Source organism: Oncorhynchus tshawytscha, linkage group LG07 (assembly GCF_018296145.1).
Source record: "Oncorhynchus tshawytscha isolate Ot180627B linkage group LG07, Otsh_v2.0, whole genome shotgun sequence".
Taxonomy (NCBI): domain Eukaryota; kingdom Metazoa; phylum Chordata; class Actinopteri; order Salmoniformes; family Salmonidae; genus Oncorhynchus; species Oncorhynchus tshawytscha.
The window spans coordinates 13,421,477-13,442,133 of NC_056435.1; the positions used below are offsets into that span (position 1 = coordinate 13,421,477).

At 42.1% G+C, this 20,657-nt stretch overlaps 2 protein-coding genes across 2 annotated transcripts in view; both read left to right on the forward strand.

Annotated features, from left to right (window-relative positions):
* Window positions 1–505, forward strand: part of LOC112254010 (ras-related protein Rap-2a-like) — a 12,055-nt gene extending 11,550 nt beyond the window's left edge. The window contains exon 2 of the mRNA XM_024426211.2: window positions 1–505. This exon is cut by the window's left edge and continues 947 nt beyond it. The gene's annotated coding sequence lies outside the window, so the exon portion shown is untranslated.
* A 6,500-nt stretch (window positions 506–7,005) lies between these two features.
* Window positions 7,006–17,681, forward strand: mrpl39 (mitochondrial ribosomal protein L39). The gene is made up of 10 exons (XM_024426212.2): window positions 7,006–7,263; window positions 7,761–7,967; window positions 8,079–8,218; window positions 11,602–11,701; window positions 14,096–14,163; window positions 15,814–15,926; window positions 16,265–16,330; window positions 16,580–16,733; window positions 16,897–16,944; window positions 17,513–17,681. Exons 1-10 carry the CDS (start codon window positions 7,227–7,229, stop codon window positions 17,609–17,611), a joined length of 1,032 nt encoding a protein of 343 aa, XP_024281980.1. The 5' UTR covers window positions 7,006–7,226; the 3' UTR covers window positions 17,612–17,681.
* Window positions 17,682–20,657: the final 2,976 nt, after the last annotated feature.

Genomic DNA, 20,657 nt, shown 5'->3' on the forward strand with positions numbered 1-20,657 from the left:
TTCAACAAATGTGGAAAAAAAGAGTCAAATGTATTTAATGACGTTTATACAATTATTAATAGGCTATAATACAAATATCAGTATCATACAGATGTAGGATTTTCATTTGATGAGAATGTTCCTGCACAGTCGGAAATGCAAACATGTAGTGTATAAGGTTTAAAAAGGCTTCCGAGTTTTTACATTTCCACTTCAAAATTTCAGACTTGATTTGCCCTAATGTAAAATGTATCAACCCCGACAAAAAAATGTAATTCATTATTATCCACATAATAATTCACATTTCCTGTTGCTGCTGTAGCAAACTGGCTCAAATGAAAATCCTACATGTGTAAACGATATAAATTATATACGTGTGTTAGTTGTTAGATCATCAGGTTTTTATGAAACTCTAGACTTTGAACATGACTTCCCACACCACATTATACAGCATCTTCAATGCTCTTACTGAGGGAAGGAGGTTGTTGGCCAAGATCTCGCGATACATGGCCCCATCCATCCTCCCCTCAATACGGTGCAGTCGTCCTGTCCCCTTTGCAGAAAAGCATCCCCAAAGAATTATGTTTCCACCTCCATGCTTCACGGTTGGGTTGGTGTTCTTGGGGTTATACACATCCTTCTTCCTCCAAACACGGCGAGTGGTGTTTTAGACGAAAAAGCTCTATTTTTGTCTCATCAGACCACATGACCTTCTCCCATTCCTCTGGATCATCCAGATGGTTATTGGCAAACTTCAGACAGGCCTGGACATGCGCTGGCTTGAGCAGGGGGACCTTGCGTGTGCTGCAGGATTTTAATCCATGACGGCATAGTGGGTTACTAATTGTTTTCTTTGAGACTCACCTTCCTCATGATCATTGATGCCCCACGAGGTGAGATCTTGCATGGAGCCCCAGACCGAGGGTGATTGACCGCCATCTTGAACTTCTTCCATTTTCTAATGATTGCGCCCACAGTTGTTGCCTTCTCACCAAGCTGCTTGCCTATTGTCCTGTTGCCCATCCCAGCCTTGTGCAGGTCTTCAATTTTAACCCTGATGTCCTTACACAGCTCTCTGGTCTTGGCCATCGTGGAGAGGTTGGAGTCTGTTTGATTGAGTGTGTGGACAGGTGTCTTTTATACAGGTAACGTGTTCAAACAGGTGCAGTTAATACAAGTATTGAGTGGAGAACAGGAGGGCTTCTTAAAGATAAACTAACAGGTCTGTGAGAGCCGGAATTCTTACTGGTTGGTAGGTGATCAAATACTTATGTCATGCAATAAAATGCAAATTAATTACTTAAAAATCATACAATGTGATTTTCTGGATTTTTGTTTTAGATTCCGTCTCTCACAGTTGAAGTACCTATGATTAAAAAAAATGACAGGCCTCTACTTGCTTTGTAAGTAGGAAAACCTGCAAAATCGGCAGTGTATCAAATACTTGTTCTCCCCACTGTATATATATATTTTTTATAACCCAACCCTGATCTGTATTTCTCTACAACTTTGTCCCTGACCTGTTTGGAGAGCTCCTTGGTCTTCATGGTGCCACTTGCTTGGTGGTGCCTCTTGGCTGGTGGTGTTGCAGAGTCTGGGGCCTTTCAGAACAGGTGTATATTTACTGAGATCATGTAACACTTAGATTGCACACAGGTGGACTTTATTTAACTAATTATGTGACTTCTGAAGGTAATTGGTTGCACCAGATCTTATTTAGGGGCTTCATAGCAAAGGGGGTGAATACATATGCACGCACCACTTTTCCGTTTTACAAGTCCTTTTTTCCATTTCACTTCACCAATTTGGACTATTTTGGACACTCAATGGTGGTCAGGAAAAGCGTCAGGATGAAGAGCAGGATAGCGATCCAGGGAAAGGGAAACGGCCAGATGGTCGGTTGGTGAAGGCCACAGCCCGGGCAAAGAAACGTTTCAGGTGTGGGAGGTTTTGGTCATGATTGACCTGAACCGCCTGCTAGGGGTTCATTTTTGGAGGAGGGGGTGACCAGGGTGGGAGGGGTTGGCAATCTTTCCTGAACTCTTCCTTGCCCTGGAGTCGTGCAGGACCTTGATGGAGGGCAGGTGGCAGACATGACCCTGTCTGCAGACTGGACAATGCGTTGCAGTTTGCCCTTGCAGCAGGTAGACGCAGACCCAAACCAGACAGTGATGAAGGCAGTAACGAAGGCTCAACAATTAATGCATAAAACCGGATCATGATTGACTGCGAGATTTTGCACTTTTTAAATTTGCCACAAGTAGTACATCCGCTGGTGTGCCTTCTTGGTGACCGCTGTGATGTTGTCCTCCCACTTGAGGTTGTGGGAGATGATGGTCCCCAAGAATTTGAATGATTCAGCCATGCTAACAGCTGAGTCATCCATCTCGAGGGGGAGAGATGGTGGGGGGCGTTTTCTGAAGCCAACCACCATTTTCACAGTTTTGTCTGTGATTAGTTCCAGGTAATTGCAACTGCACCAGGCCACTAGCTGGTCAACCTCTCGGTGGTACATGGACTCATTGCCGTCATGTTGTTGGAAGTGCAGTCATTGGTGTAGAGTAGAGGTGAGAGCACGCATCCTTGCGGTTCTCCAGTGCTGACGGGTAAAGAGTCCGAAAGGTGTTTTCCCAGCTTTACGTGTTGTGTCCTGTTGGTCCGGAAGTCAGTGATCCACTGACAGATGGAGCTGGACACAGAGTTTATTTTGTAGCAGTTCTTAGATGATGGTATTGAACGCAGAGCTAAAGTCCACAAACAATATCCTTGCATAGGTCCTTGAGTTATCGAGGTGTTTGAGGATGTAGTGCCCTCGACCCGGAAGGCGCTCCCGAGGGTGGTGCGGATGGCCCAGTGCATCACCGGGGGTGAGCTCCCAGACATCCAGGACGTATATGCCAGGCAGTATCTAAGGCCTGGAAAAAATCCCACAGACTCCAGTCACCCGAGACATGGACTGCTCTTTATGCTCCCTTCCTGCAGACAGTACCGGTTCATCAAGGCTCAGACCAACAGACTCCTAAACAGCTTCTATCCCCACACCATAAGACTGCTAAATGGCTAACTACCACTAATCCCCCTCACACCTACGCTGCTGCTAAAATGACGATAGATTAGATGTATTATTACCACTACGCTGTACTGTTACCACTACCCCGTCATAAAGCTTGCTGATGACACAACGGTTGTATCACTGTCTGGTAAGCCAACTGCACCGCCTGCGACCGGAAGTCCCGAGAGAGGGTGGTGCAGACAGCCCAGCGCATCACTGGGGGCGAGCTCCCAGCCATCCAGGACGTACATGCCATGTGTCGTCTGAGAAAGGCTTGAACTATTGCCGAACACTCCAGCTGTTCTCCACGCTCCCGCCAGGCAGGCAGTACCTGTGCTAACAACTACAGCTCTCACTCTCCCACAGACTATCCACACTGACTCTATGCTCATCCACTGGTACTCTATCCACTCAGACACAACCTACGCTGCTGCCAAAATAATTATTGATTAGATGTATTACTCCATTACGTTGCTGTCCATTGATTGATTGCCATTACCATAAGTATATATATATATTTATCCTGCCACTGGTCACTATTATTCCTGTTTACATGTACAGTTGAAGTCAGAAGTTTACATACACCTTAGCCAAATACATTTAAACTCAGTTTCTCACAATTCCTGCCATTTAATCAGAGTAAAAATTCCCTGTCTTAGGTCAGTTAGGATCACCACTTTATTTTAAGAATGTGAAATGTCAGAATAATAGTAAGTAGAGAGAATGATTTAATTCAGCTTTTATTTCTTTCATCACATTCCCACTGGGTCAGAAGTTGACATACACTTAATTAGTATTTGGTAGCATTGCCTTTAAATGGTTTAACTTGGGTGAAACGTTTCGGGTAAGCCTTCCGAAAGCTTCCCACAATAAGTTGGATGAATTTTGGCCCATTCCTCCTGACAGAGCTGGTGTAACTGAGTCAGGTTTGTAGGCCTCCTTGCTCTCACATGCTTTTTCAGTTCTGCCCACAAATCTTCTATAGGATTGAGGTCAGGGCTTTGTGATGGCCACTCCAATACCTTGACTTTGTTGTCCTGAAGCCAACTTTGTATGCTTGGGGTCATTGTCCATTTGGAAGACCCATTTGCGACCAAGCTTTAACTTCCTGCCTGATGTCTTAAGATCTTGCTTTAATATATCCACATAATTTTCCTCCCTCATTATTCCATCTATTTTGTGAAGTGCACTAGACCCCCACAACATGAAGCTGCCACCACGGTGCTTCAAGGTTGGGATGGTGCTCTTCGGCTTGCAAGCCTCCCCCTTTTTCCTCCAAACATAACGATGGTCATTATGGACAAACAGTAATATTTTTGTTTCATCAGACCAGAGGACATTTCTCCAAAAAGTACGATCTTTGTCCCCATGTGCAGTTGCAAACCGTAGTCTGGATTTTTTATGGCGGTTTTGGGGCAGTTGTTTCTTCCTTGTTGAGTGGCCTTACAGGTTGTGTCGATATAGGACTCGTTTTACTGTGGGTATAGATACTTTTGTGCCTGTTTCCTCCAGCGTCTTCACAAGGTCCTTTGCTGTTGTTCTGGGATTGATTTGCACTTCTTTGATTTTCCCATGATGTCAAGCAAAGAGGCACTGAGTTTGAAGGTAGGCCTTGAAATACATCCACAGGTACACCTCCAATTGACTCAAATTATGTCAATTATCCTATCAGAAGCTTCTAAATCCATGACACCATTTTCCTGAATTTTCCAAGCTGTTTAAAGGCACAGTCAACTTAGTGTATGTAAACTTCTGACCCACTGCAATTGTGATACAGTGAATTACAAGTGAAATAATCTGTAAACAATTGTTGGAAAAATTACTTATGTCATGCACAAAGTAATGTCCTAACCGACAAAACTATAGTTTGTTAATTAACAAGAAATTTGTGGAGTGGTTGAAAAACTAGTTTTAATGACTCCAACCTAAGTGTATGTAAACTTCCGACTTCAGCTGTATATCTTACCACTAGTATATTACCAGAAGTTGATATATGTTCCTGCTACCAGTCACTTTTCAGCCCTGTGTTCGTGTATATCTGTCTATCCCTGTATATAACTTCCTCTCTTATTTCTTAATTATCTTGTTTACTTTACTATATACACTACTGGTCAAAAGTTTTAGAACACCTACTCATTCAATGTTTTTTCTTTATTTTACTATTGTCTACATTGTAGAATAATAGAGAAGACATCAAAACTATGAAATAACACATATGGAATAATGTAGTAACCAAAACAGTGTTAAACAAATCAAATTATATTTGAGATTCTTCAAATAGCCACCCTTTGCCTTGATGACAGCTTTTGCACACTCTTGGCATTCTCTCAGCCAGCTTCATGAGGTAGTCACCTGGAATACATTTCAATTAACAGGTGTGCCTTGTTAAAAGTTCATTTTTGGAATTTCTTTCCTTCTTGATGCGTTGGAGCCAATCACTTGTGTTGTGACAAGACAGGGGTGACAAGACAGGGGTTGTATACAGAAGATATTGTTATTTGGTAAAAGACCAAGTTCATATTTTTGCAAGTACAGCTCAAAAAATCAAAGAGAAATGACAGTCCATCATTACTTTAAGACATGAAGGTCAGTCAGTCTGGAACATTTCAAGAACTTTGAAAGTGTCTTTAAGTGCAGTCACAAAGACCATCAAATGCTATGATGAAACTGGCTCTCATGAGGACCGCCACAGGAAAGGAAGACCCAGAATTACCTCTGATGCAGAGGATACGTTCATTAGAGTTAACGGCACCTTGTTTGGCCAAGAAACACGAGCAATGGACATTAGATTGGTGGAAATCTGTCCTTTGGTCTGATGAGTCCAAATTTGAGATTTTTGGTTCAACCACTGTGTCTTTGTGAGATCCAGAGTAGGTGAACGGAGGATCTCTGCATGTGTGGCTCCCACCATGAAACATGGAGGAGGAGGTGTGATGGTGTGGGGGTGCTTTGCTGGTGACACTGTTACTGATTTATTTAGAATTCAAGGCACACTTAACCAGCATGGCTACCACAGCATTCTGCAGCGATATGCCATCCCATCTGATTTGTGCTTAGTCGAACTTTCATTTGTTTTTCAACAGGACAATGACCTAACACACCTATTTGACCAGGAAGGAGAGTGACGGAGTGCTGCATCAGATGACCTGGCCTCCAAAATCACCCGACCTCAACCCAATTGAGATGGTTTGGGATGAGTTGGGCTGCATAGTGACGGAAAAGCAGCCAACAATTACTCTGCATATGTGGAAAATCCTTCAAGACGGTTGGAAAATAATTCCAGGTGAAGCTGGTTGAGAGAATTCCAAGAGTGTGCAACGCTGTCATCAAGGCAAAGTGTTGCTACTTGACGAATCTAAAATATATTTTGATTTGTTTAACATCTTTTTGGTTAATACATGATTGTTGATGATTCATGATTACACATGTTATTTCATAGTTTTAATGTCTTCACTATTATTATACAATGAAGATAGTAAAAAATAAAGAAAAACCCTTGAATGAGTAGGTGTGTCAACTTTTGGTTGGTCCTGTGTATGCGCCCAATAAAATGTGATTTCATTTATTGAACACACGATGGCGCCATTTAACCACGCACCTAATTGAGTGCCACGCCTCTACCCCTTGGAGAACAACTTTCATGTTTATATGACTGCATGCTCATTCCGTGCAATTGTTATCCCACCACTGTCTCCAAAAAAAAAAATGAAATGAAAGAGACGTTTATGAGTTTGTATTTTATAGGGCCTGCCATATGAAAGAGACGTTTATGAGTTTGTATTTTATAGGGCCTGCCATATAATGGGGATATTGTATATGTAAATACAATAGTGACCACTAGCGACTGTCCATGCTGGATACGTCAGATGTCAACAATAACATTCTGGTTGGTCAGTGAGCCACATCTCTGAACAGACAAAACTATCAATAATACTGTTCATGCTTTACTGAAACATAGTACAACTACACCTGCTGTCTGTTTTTGGAACATAATGTCCTCTCAAGCGTTTATGTGGGAACTATTCAACACCCCAACAATTTATTCTACCCGGACCGAAATCAACGTTGCTCTTCAGACAGGCATGGCGTCCAAACGAACTCTATAGAAAATAGCAGTGTAAAATACACATCATTTAGCCCGGCATTGGTGCCCTACTGTTAAACCAGCACCAGAGATTCATCACCAAAAACAACAATGGCGTGTCGTACCGCATGTCAACTTCTACAGCGCCGTAAGTACAACATATGACCACACAACCGCTGCCACTCGTATAACATGGGCTAGCTACGAATGCTAATTAGCTACCTTCACTGTATACAAAATGACCTTGGGTGGTTGCTACGTACAGTATTAGATCATGACATCATCAACAAATGTTCATGATGTAAACTATGACAGAGAGAGTTTATATCGCTCATCTGGGTTTCTGCATCGCTAATTTGTGTATAGGATGTTGGATTGTGAAAATCAGTTGCCATGTTATTGCTTTGTGGCTCCGGCACTGCAGTTGTAGTGCCCAGTACGTAAAGTTAACATTTGTTCAAGATAAGTTTTTCGGAAATCGATTTTCGTGGGATAGCTAGTTCCCAATAACACTATTCCAATGATGACCAACGAATGGCGAATTCCATTAAATCTTGAATCTTCAAACTAGTTTTGCCGTAGGAAATGTGTATTATTCATAGTGTATTGTCTTATCATGTACTCATCATGAATTCATTGACTCAGGGTTGGCATCCAGTGCTGCCTCTGTGCGTCTCTCCGCTGCTGAGGTGCGTGGTCGGCGCAGCGCTGTGTTTTCCCGAGAGCAGGCTCGCCAGCGTTCCCTGTACCCACGCACAGAGAAGATCGAGGTGACCTTGCAAATACCCGGTCTGCAGGGCACCCTGCTCGTCATGAACAAGGGACTGTCCACACCACACAGCTGTGCACGCCGTGAGTACAGGGACAATACCTGTGGTTTGTCTGTGTGCCGCATTGATTTTGTCAAGGCAGTCAGAAAAATTCTCTAGTATGAATCATATTAAATCTCTCTCTCTCTCTTAGACTTGACAGAGTGGTATGTAACCAGCTCTGCCCTGGCCTTAGTAGACGGAAAGCCCTGGTCCCTGCACCAGCCCCTCACCCAATCCTGCTCCCTCTCCCTGCTCACCTTCAAAGACACAGACCCACTGCTGGTCAACCAGGTACAACACAGCACCACAGATATAAGTATACATGCACTGAGGTATATAGCACTGGTGTAGGGTGAAGTTGCACTTAGACACTGATGTTGGATTAGTTTAGTATTTCCCCCACAAACGGTTAAATGAAATCGTATTAGTCACATGCGCCGAATACAACCGGTGTAGACCTTACAGTGAAGTGCTTATTTACAAGCCCCTAACCAACAATGCAGTTTTAAAAAATACAGATAATAATAAGAAACTGAAGTAACAAGTTATTAAAGAGCAGCAGTAAAATAACAATAGCGGGACTATATACAGGGGGGTACCGGTACAGGGTCAATGTGCGGGGGCACCGGTTAGTTGAGGTAATATGTACATGAAGGTAGAGTTATTCAAGGGACTATGCATAGATGATAACAACAGAGAGTAGCAGCGGTGTAAAAGAGGGTGGTAATGCAAATAGTCTGGGAAGGCATTTGATTAGCTGTTCAGGAGTCTTATGGCTTGGGGGTAGAAGCTGTTTAGAAGCCTCATGGACCTAGACGTGGTGCTCCGGTACCGCTTGCCGTGCGGTAGCAGAGAGAATAGTTTCTGACTAGGGTGGCTGGAGGCTTTGGCAATTTTTAGGGCCTTCCTCTGACACCACCTGGTATTGAGGTCCTGGATGGCAGGAAGCTTGGCCCCAGTGATGTACTGGGCTGTACGCACTACACTCTGCCTTGCGGTCGGAGGACGAGCAGTTGCCATACCAGGCAGTGATGCAACCAGTCAGGATGCTCTCGATGGTGCAGCTGTAGAACCTTTTGAGGATCTGAGGACCCATGCCAAATCTTTCCAGTCTCCTGAGGTGGAATAGGTTTTGTCATGCCCTCTTCACGGCTGCCTTGGTGTGCTTGGACCATGTCAGTTTGTTGGTGATGTGGACACCAAGGAACTTGAAGCTCTCAACCTGCTCCAGTACAGCCCTGTCAATGAGAATGGGGACGTGCTCGGTGCTCCTTTTCCTGTAGTCCACAATCATCTCCTTAGTCTTGGTTACGTTGAGGGAGAGGTTGTTGTCCTAGCACCACACGGCCAGGTCTCAGACCTCCTCCCTATAGGCTGTCTCGTCTTTGTCGTTGATCAGGCCTTCCACTGTTGTCAAACTTAATGATGGTGTTGGAGTTGTGCCTGGCCGTGCAGTCATGAGTGAACAGGGAGTGCAGGAGGGGACTGAGCACGCACACCTGAGGGGCCCCTGTGTTGAGGATCAGCGTGGAGGATGTGTTGTTACCTACCCTTACCACCAGTTGTAGACAGAGGTGTTTAGTCCCAGGGTCCTTAGCTTAGTGATGAGCTTTGAGGGCACTGTGGTGTTGAACGCTGAGCTGTAGTCAATGAATAGCATTCTCACATAGGTGTTCCTTTTGTCCAGGTGGGAAAGGACAGTGTGGAGTGCAATCGAGATTGCATCATCTGTGGATCTGTTGGGGCGGTATGCAGATTGGTGTGGGTCTAGGGTTTCTGGGATAATGGTGTTGATGTGAGCCATGACCAGCCTTTCAAAGCATTTCTTGGCTACAGATGTGAGTGCTACGGGTCGGTAGTCATTTAGGCAGGTTACCTTGGTGTTCTTGGGCACACAGACTATGGTGGTCTGCTTGAAACAGACTCGGACAGGGAGGTGTTGAAAATGTCAGTGAAGACACTTGCCAGTTGGTCAGCGCATGCTCGTAGTACACGTCCTGGTGATCCGTCTGGCCCTGCGGCCTTGTGAATGTTGACCTTTTTGGGTAAGTCTCTAAGAACTTTGCACACCTTGATTGTACAATATTTGCCCATGTATTCTTTAACTCTTCAAGCTCTGTCAAGTAGGTTGTTGATCATTGCTAGACAGCCATTTTTAAATCTTGCCATAAATTTCAAGCCAATTTAAGTCAAAACTCTTAAATAGGCCACTCGGGAACATTCAATGTCGTCTTGGTTAACAACTCCAGTGTATATTTGGACTTGTGTTTTAGGTTATTGTCCTACTTAAAGGTGAATTCGTCTCGCAGTGTCTGTTGGAAAGCAGACTGAACCAGGATTTTGTCTGTACTTGGCTCTATTCCGTTTCTTTTTATCCTAAAACAAACGTCCCTTGTCCGTGCCGATGATAAGCATATCCATAACATGATGCAGCCACCACCATGCTTTAAAAGAGAGTGGTACTCAGTGATGTTGGATTTACCACAAACATAACTATTTGTATTCAGGATAAAAAAGTTTTGAAAAAATGCCAAATTTTTTGCAGTAGTGCTTTAGTGCCTTATTGCAAACAGGATGCTTGTTTGTACAGAATAAAAAATATTCAAAATCTTCCTTCTTTATAATCTGTCACTTAGGTGGGTATAGAGGAGCAACTACAATGTTGTTGATCCATCCTCACTTTTCTCCCATCACAGCCATTAAACTCTGTACCTGTTCTAAAATAAGCATTGGCCTCATTGTGAAATCCTTGAGCGGTTTCCTTCCTCTCCGGCAACTGAGTTAGGAAGGACGCCTGTATCATTGTAGTGACTGGCTGTATTGATACACCATCCAAAGTTTAAGTAATTATTTCTTCAAGCACAAAGGAATATTCAGTGTCTGCTTTATATTTTTATTTTTACCCATCTACCAATTAGGGGCGGCAGGTTGTCTAGTGGTTAGAGCGTTGGGTCAGTAACCGAAAGGTTGCTAGATCGAATCCCCGAGCTGACAGTGTAAAAAAAAAAAATCTGTCGTTCTACCTCTGAACACGGCAGTTAACCCAATGTTCCTAGGCTGTCATTGTAAATAACTGACTTGCCTGGTTAAATAAAGGTTAAATATAAAATATGCAAGGCATTGAAAAACTCCCTGGTCTTTGCTGTTGAATCTGTGTTTGAAATTCACTACTCAACTGAGGGACCTTAGGTCAAGAGGCTTCTAAACGGCTTCTACCCCCAAGCCATAAGACTCCTGAACAGTAAATGTATTGAAGTTAAAAAAATATATATATATACTTGTTTTGAGTTGATCTCACTCACCCAGAAAATGCATCAAGGTAATTGGTCTTGTTTTAAGATATTCTGACTTGTTTCAAGCCTTTTTCTTAGGTTAAAGTAAGCAAAATGATTTGCCAGTATACTGAGAGAATTTACCTTTTGAAGATGTCAAGTCATTGCATTGCATTGTAATGTTAAGATGTACTGTATCTAGGTAAGAAACATTTCTGCAGTGTACATATAGACTGTAGTGTACAGGGCCATAGATACCATATAGGCCAAACTTTTGACACCAGACATATTTGCCCCCAAAGTGGTTGTTTTCTGGTGGTGGTGACTGACTGGTCTCAGACTGTGACTGTGGTAATTGGCTGTTGGTTTGTGTGTGTGTGTGGCCTCTCACTCCCTCCCTAGGCATACTGGCGGTCGTGTGCAGCCCTCCTTGGCCAGGTCCTTCAGGATGCCTTTAAAGAAGACTTTTCTGTGGAACTGCTCAGTCTCCCAGAGGTGCTAGGTATAAGCCAGGAAACACTCATACCCATGTTTTCCCTACCATTTTCATAAAAAATAATTTAAAAAACATCAAGAAATGACTAGCATCTAGTCAACAGATTGGAACTGAATCCTAGATACAATGAATCCTTATATTGAGTGCATTCGGAAAGTATTCAGACACCTTGACTAGTTCCACATTTCGTTATGTTACAGCTTTTTTCTAAAAATTGATTAGAATAATCTACACACAACACCGCATAATGACAAAGCGAAAACACTGAAATACCTTATTTACATATATATTAAGACCCCTTGCTATGAGATGCCAAATTGGGATCAGGTGCATCCTGTTTCCATTGATCATCCTTGAGATGTTTCTACAACTTGATTGGAGTCCACCTGTGGTAAATTCTATTGATTGGACATGATTTGGAAAGGCACACACCTGTCTAAGGTCCCACAGTTGACAGTGCATGTCAGAGCAAAAACCAAGCCATGAGGTTGACGGAATTGTCCGTAGAGCTCCGAGACAGGATTGTGTTGAGGCACAGATCTGGGGAAGGGTACAAAAAAAAATCTATAGCATTGAAGGTCTCCAAGAACACAGTGGCCTCCATCATTCTTAAATGGAAGAAGTTTGGAACCACCAAGACTCTTCCTAGAGCTGGCTAAACTGAGCAATCGGGGGAGAAGGGCCTTGGTCAGGAAGGCGACCAAGAACCTGATGGTCACTCTGACAGAACTTCAAAAATAAAATCATTTTATTTTTCACATACACATGTTTAGCAGATGTTATTGCGGGTGTAGCGAAATGCTTGTAATGCTTCTGTGGAGATGGGAGAAACTTCCAGAAGGACTGCAGCACTCCACCAATCAGGCTTTTATGATAGAGTGGCCTGAAGCCACCCCTCAGTAAAAGGCACATGACAGCCCACTTGGAGTTTGCCAAAAGGCACCTAAAGGACTCTCAGACCATGAGAAACAAGATTCTCTGGTCTGATTAAACCAAAATTGAAACCAAGACTGAATGTGTCACGTCTGGAGGAAACCCGACACCATCTCTCCTGTGAAGCATGGTGGTGGCAGCATCATGCTGTGGGGATGTTTTTCAGCGGCAGGGACTGGGAGACTGGTCAGGATCAAGGCAAAGATGAATGGATCAAAGTACAGAGAGATCCTTGATGAAAACCTGCTCCAGAGCGCTCAGGACCTCAGACTGGGTGAAGGTTCACCTTCCAATAGGACAACGACCCTAAGCACACAGCCAAGACAACGCAGGAGTGGCTTCGGGACAAGTCTCTGAATGTCCTTGAGTGGCCCAACCAGAGCCTGGACTTCAGTTTTGTATTTTTATATACATTTGCAAAAATGTATGAAAAGCTGTTTTTGCTATGTCATTATGGAATATTGTGTGTAGATTGATGAGGGGGTAAAACAAATCCATTTTAAAACGAGGCTGTAACTTAACAAAATGATGAAAAAGTCAGGAGGTCTGAACACTTTCCCAATGCACCAGCTTTTACTTACGCTCGCTCGTTCTATCGCTAGCTTTTTTTTGCTTTTTCGCTCTCTCTCGCTATCTCTTTCAAATTCAGATTGTTTTGTTGGCATAAAATTCAATTTGTAGATAGTGGTACTGTACAGCATTTCAGTAAATATGCAATGCAAAAAGGATAATGAAGTTCATTTCAGTAGTAATAATAATAGTAAATATAATCATGTACACTACTGCTGTTGTATTGTGTAGTCTTCGGTCGATAGATGTAATTAAAGAAAACGATTATTAAAAAGAAAAAATGCCTCATCGATAAACAACAAAATGTACATTGATGATGGTGACACTATGTATTACTTGTAAGTTATATACAATGTAGACTGAGTGTACAAAACATTATGAACACCTGCTCTCTCCATGACGTAGACTGACTTGGTGAAAGCTATGATCCCTTATTGGTGTCATCTGTTAAATCCACTTCAATCCGTGTAGATGAAGGGGAGGAGACGGGTTGAAGAAGGATTTTTAAGCTTTGAGACAATTGAGACATGGATTGTGTATGTGTGTCGTTTAGGGTGAATGGAAAGACAAAATATTTCAAACTGGGTATGACGAACTGGTTTGAGGGTGTGACAAACTGCAACGCTGCTGGGCTTTTCATGCTCAACAGTTTCCCATGTGTATCAAGAATGGTCCACCACCCAAAGGGACATCCTACCAGCTTGACACATTGGAGTCAACATGGACCAGCTTCCGTGTGTAACACTTTTGACACCTTGTAGGGTCCATGCCCCGACGAATTGAGGCGGCTCTGAGGGCAAAAGGGGGGGTGCGACTCAATATTAGGGGGGTGTTCCTAAGGTTTTGTACACACAGTGTATATAATTCATACAATGTATGTAATCTCTCTCTCTGCAGTAACTTCAGGAGCGTTCTGTTGTGATGTGGTGCTGGATCCTCAGTTAGACGCCTGGAACCCTTCAGAGGTCAGTGTGTTATATTCTGGTATGTGTGGAACTGTGTGTTGTTCTGTTATTATACAGGAGATTCCAAAATGATTGACAGCCTTGATAAAGATTATATCTTCTAAAGCCATGACATCATTTTCTGGAATTATCCAAGCTGTTTAAAGGCAACTTAGTGTATGTAAACTTCTGACCCACTGGACTTGTGATACAGTGAATTATAAGTGAAATACTCTTGTCTAAACAATTTTAGGAAACATACTTGTCATGCACAAAGTAGATGTCCTAACCGACTTGCCAACACTATAGTTTGTTAACAAGAAATTTGTGGAGTTGTTGAAAAATGATTTTTATTGACTCCCACGTAGGTGTATGTAAACTTCCGACTTCAACTGTGTATATAATAAAAATAATACAAAATGTGAGCTTTCATTTAACTTGGCAAGTCAGTTAAGAACAAATTCTTATTTACAATGACAGCCTACACCGGCCAAACCCGGACGACGCTGGGCCAATTTTGCGCCGCCCTATGGGACTCCCAATCAAAGCCGGATGTGATACAGCCTGGATTTGAACCAGGGGGTCGCCTCTTGCACTGAGATACAGTGGCTTAGACTGCTGTGCCACTCGGGGGCCCGAATAATGACTGTATAAAATAAATAGTTCAAATAATGACCTGTATTGTATGCCAAAAGAAATGTAATTATATTAAACTAATACAATTGCCCAGAGAAAGATTTTGTTTCTTAAAAAGGTAGGGCTTAAAATGTATTGACACCCCTAAAGATTTATACAATATACATTTATTGTATTTTTTCTTTAACCTTTATTTAACTAGGCAAGTCAGTTAAGAACAAATTCTTATTTACAATGACAGCCTACCCCAGGCCAAACCCGGACGACGCTGGGCCTATTGTGCACCTCCCTATGTGACTCGCAATCACGGCCGGATGTGATACAGCCTGGATACATAAAGTAGTCAAAAGTTTAGTATTGACTACATCAAGCGTGTAACTCTACAAACTTGTTGGATGCATTTGCAGTTTGTTTTGGTTGTGTTTCAGATTATTTTTGCCCAATAGAGACATGCATGGTAAATCATGTGTTTTTGTGAGAAAGTTAGAGTTTCAGATCATACCCCCCAAGACAAGCTAACCTCTCACCATTGCCAGTAACAGAGTTTAGAATGTCTTGGGGGGGGGGGTGGTATGATCTTTGATCCTCTAACTTTCTCAATCATCATTATTTATGATTAATTCAGGATTATTGTACTTTCATTTTCAAAAAGAGTGGCTCCAAAATGACAAAATAAATTATTTACCATTTAATTTAATAATCTGAAACACAACCAAAATGAACTGCAAATGCATCCAACAAGTTTGAAGTCACAAGCTTGATATAGTCATTGCGTGCTAGTAATATGGGACCAATTACTTAACTTTGACTACTTTATTCATAAGAATCTTTAGGGATGCCAATTTAAAAAAAAAATGTATTAGTATAAAATATAATATATATTTTAAATGTTGCATACAATATAGCTCTGTATTTGAATCATTTATTTTATACAGTCATTGTTGCTCATCTTTATCAAGGGTGTAAATAATTTCGGACCCCACTGTGCATGCGTGTTGAGCAAAGTGAAATGACCTGAGTGTGTGTGTGTCCCAGGAGTCCCTGCGCTCTCTGACGCGTGGTGCTCAGCAGCTGATCCATCGGGACCTGCCCTGGGAGCCTCTGGAGGTGGCACCCCCTGTTGCCCTGGAGGTCTTCTCTCACAGCAGGTACTTTATTTCTATACTCTCTTGTTCAATTGTATCATTTTTGGGGGGGGGGGATAAAATATACAAGACAAACCAAAATAATGGAAAGGTATTGAATTTGGCCATCAGTACCCCCTTTCGGAGGACTGAGAAGGTGTTGCAGCTTGTTAAGTGCTGTTATAACAGGTTATAACCTAGCATTTTTCTGGACTGAAAGCCTATTGGCAAAGCCAGTTTCGAAACCTCTCTTTTCTTGCAATATTTTCCCTTCTATGCCTTTTCCTCCATGTTTTCAAAGCACTTTTTCACTTATTTTAGTCTGTTTCGTGTTCTAGCTGTACCTGTGTTTGTCTTTGTAGGTGTAAGCAGAAGGAAGTGGAGGAGAAGTCGGCACAAAGTCCTAAAGGCACAGTGATCCTCTACAGGTGAGCTACAGGAACAGGTGAGCTACAGGTATTCAAATCAAATCAAATCAAATTTTATTTGTATACACATGGTTAGCAGATGACTAGCGAAATGCTTGTGCTTCTAGTTCCGACAACATCCGTCAAAAAAAACTACTGTCTTATACACAGTGTAAGGGGATAAAGAATAGTGACACTCATCTTCACTGTGTTTTCATACACGTATATGGCACACACACACTCTTGTCTCACCTCGTATCTGTCTCTTAGGTGTGGGGACCATGTTCTGTTGAGTGGGGGCCCCTTGGTGGCGAGGACAGGGCTGTGCTCTCAGTATGAGGTCACTGCCATCCACCCTCTAGGAGAGGGCAAGTGGGGTCTCCACCGCCGGGCCCAGGGGCTCTCACTGCCCCTCCAGCAGCAGGTACGTACGCGCACAAATATGTAGGACATGTTTCAGTCAATGTATGAAGCCTCTTTTGGATGTGTTCGAGTGTCAGTGACTAAGTGTCAGTGAGTGAATGTGTGTGAGTGATGAGTGCCACTGACTGAGTCATTCATTCATTTCTCCTGTTCTCTTTCCGTAGGCCCACCACACTGTGTGGAGGAAACTGAGGAGCAGGGCAGAGAAGTTGGTAAGAAAATATTACTCTTCACAATTTTAAAGACCAAGTTCACTTTGTTTTTTGAAGTTGTAGCTTGTATGCGACATAGCTAGGGTATTGTCATTGCATCTGAACTGTTATTTTCGTTAGCTGGTTATTTAATAACATCCAGAATCTCCTGGCTGGCATTTTTGGAGCATGTAGCAATACTAGTGGAAATGGTTTGTACCAGCTAGCGGTGCGTTCAAAATCATTACAAATGTTGTGAGGATCAGGTTACATCTCTCCACATTATTTTGAGTGGTTTGGATGAAGCAACAACACCTAGGTAGGTCAAAATGAGTTAAAGCCCATCCTGATCTCACTTTTAGATTTTTACTGAAAGGGGTTCTTTAGTATCTCAAATCTTTACTGCTGACCTGCACAATTGTTTTGGTCCATATCAACAGTTGACAAATGGGGGGGGGGAATCGGAAATATGTTTGAGTAAAGTGATCCTTTAAAAAGTGAAACATCCCTTTAAGAATCTCTATCAGTATCTATTCATAATTAATTATCGAACTGCCGGTTTAATCCTATTGGCTCTCCCTCTCCACAGGTTGAGGTGCCCACAGGATCAACCAATGAAGCCATTTCAGATACATTGACTCTGCCCTCTGCCCCTGAACAGACTCCTCCCCATACTCCCCAACAATGATCATGACTATAACCTTGTCATTATATATGTCTTTGTGATATTTGTGGAATAAATGTGTAACGCATGGAAATCGTCCCCTCTCCTCTGTACACTAAATGCTTGCTGAAATGTAAGTGGGTTATTGGTTTATGACAGTGTAGCTGATGTGGTGTGGAGTGAAGTTGCTGAACTTGGGTCAGTTTTGCATTTCCCCTGCTAATGGTTCAGGTTAGGTTTGGGGGAGCGGAAGCTGATCCTAGATCTGTACCTAATAGCTGATATGGAATCAAAGTATTGTTGTGCAGAATGTAACTGGTTTGTGCCCAGTGAGGGACAGGGACAAAACCGACTCTGTTACAACAGCACAGTTGACTTTTCCTTAATATTTTATGTTTGCAGGGGATTTGAACCCAAAGTCAAATGAATTGATGACCTGTGGTGTGTGATATAGCCATCTGTCTTTTGTGTGGAATGAAAGCTGCGGTCCGTGCCATGCTCGAGCATTTTAAAGCCTTACACTAACACACCCCTCTCCGGCCTTTAACTGCTCAGCTGACGGTATGTGTTGAGTGGTCAGCAGTTTGCTAACACACAAAGACGGGTGTGTGCTGCTCGGCCATCAGGGACAGAGCAGCTGTTGTGTATGTCGCTTTGGGACAGGTGTTTGAGGAGTGTGTGTGTAAAAGTGGGCATGAGCTGTCACAGATTACCAGATCAGAGTAGTGGACATGGAGTATGTCCCAAATAGCTCCCTATTTAGTGCACTACTTTTGGCCAGGGTGCATAGGGCTCTGGTCAAAAGTAGTGCACTATATAGGGAATAGGGTTCCGTTTGGGACGAAGAAAAGTGTGACCATATACAGTATCTGTAGGCCTACAGTACTTGTCAAAAGTTACAGTATATTCCTCAAACTGAAGCTGTGATATAGTATACAAAGAAACATAACAATGTGTGCATAAATGTGATGCTGCATATTGATCTATGATGCTCCCGGTCTAGAGTCTCAACAATGGTAATGGGACATTTTTAATATACACGGTGCTGTGAGACTGATCGAGAGTTTGCCCATTGCACAGCTGTCGCCCCCGCTCTAACAGCCAGCCCCACCCCGACACCCAGCGACAGTATGGGAGACACACCCAAGGACAAATTACAGTCCCCATCCCACCACTCACCAATTGAGATGTTTGAACCGGTGCCTGGAATTCCAGACTACTATATTCCATACTACTATATTCCATGGATATTATTATTCCAGACTACTGTATTCCATGGATATTATTATTATTCCAGACTACTGTATTCCATGGATATTATTATTATTCCAGACTACTGTATTCCATGGATATTATTATTATTCCAGACTACTGTGTTCCATGGATATTATTATTATTCCAGACTACTATATTCCATGGATATTATTATTCCAGACTACTATATTCCATGGATATTATTATTATTCCAGACTACTATATTCCATGGATATTATTATTATTCCAGACTACTATATTCCATGGATATTATTATTATTCCAGACTACTATATTCCATGGATATTATTATTATTCCAGACTACTATATTCCATGGATATTATTATTATTCCAGACTACTATATTCCATGGATATTATTATTATTATTCCAGACTACTATATTCCATGGATATTATTATTATTATTCCAGACTACTATATTCCATGGATATTATTATTATTATTCCAGACTACTATATTCCATGGATATTATTATTCCAGACTACTATATTCCATGGATATTATTATTATTCCAGACTACTATATTCCATGGATATTATCCAGACAAATGCGTCAAAATGTAGCCTAAATTTATTGTCCACAAAAAGTTGATTCTTCCTGGTTTATGTCATCCGTTATCAATTCGATATTTGAATCAACTAACGATGGGATAGGCCTACATGCTTTTGTAAAATATAGCTTGGACTATAAGCCTATACAAGAAGCATTCACAATGGATTATTCCACAACCATACAATAAAGTTAAAAACGGAGATCGCTAAGGCTGTGTGGGTAAAATCACTGTGGAAGCCCCCCAAAAAGCCATATCGCAACATTTGTGTGATGATAATTTGCGTATTTTGCACTATAGCCTGTTAATTTATGTCTTGCGACCGTGATATATAGGCCTAAAGGCTGAGACAATAAGAAAATGTTGGCAGAATAAATAAACCACACCTTTGTTTTATCACAAACCAGATAGCAAACTCTGTCCAGCATATTGCATGTAGTAACAGACAATTGCATGGTCAAGCAAGGTAATGTTTCCAACATTTTCGGACCACTGAACAACTATTGATTTAGAACCACAGAGTTACCGCAAGTCGCAAAGAAAACAGGAGCTGCCGCCACTATTCCAGCACCTTTTCAACTTCAACATTTCAACATCATCAAATCACCTATGCTTAGTCTAATACAGTGACAACTAAAAGATACCAAAAACAATTTAGTACAATCAATGTAAGCCAAACGTGGCTGTCCATGGTGCTCATTTCTCTGTGTGCCTGCTCGTTCATACAATTAGAAAAATATGTTAACTAACCCTACTAGAGAAATGCCATCTTCCTCTCTTTCATGTTGACAAAATGGTCTATCACTCTGTCATACAGTACATGCTTTTATTTTTTGTTGTTCTAGTCTACCTGGCTTTAATGCTTGCTCGCTAGCCTAACTTCCATTCATGACCAACGTTAGCTAGTTAACATTAGCCTTCTACATCTAGCTACAGGTTGAACTTCCCATCCTCTCAGGCCAGGGGCACAATGTATGAATTAATGGTTGTATCATAATCACCATTACAATCATTGGCAGTATGGAGAATTATGTAAAGCCACAAGTCCAAACCCCTATCTTCATCCATGGCTAATTAAGGAAAGGGCCAATTTTAGCTAGCTAGCTGGCCACTGGAGGACAACAACGACATGCAACAATTCAAGTTATGTAATTTAAGTATACTCTCAATGGGTTTTGATAGGAGTGATGCCAAAATCCAAGCTGGCTTCCCTTTTACACTTTTTGTTGTTGTTGTGCGCCACGC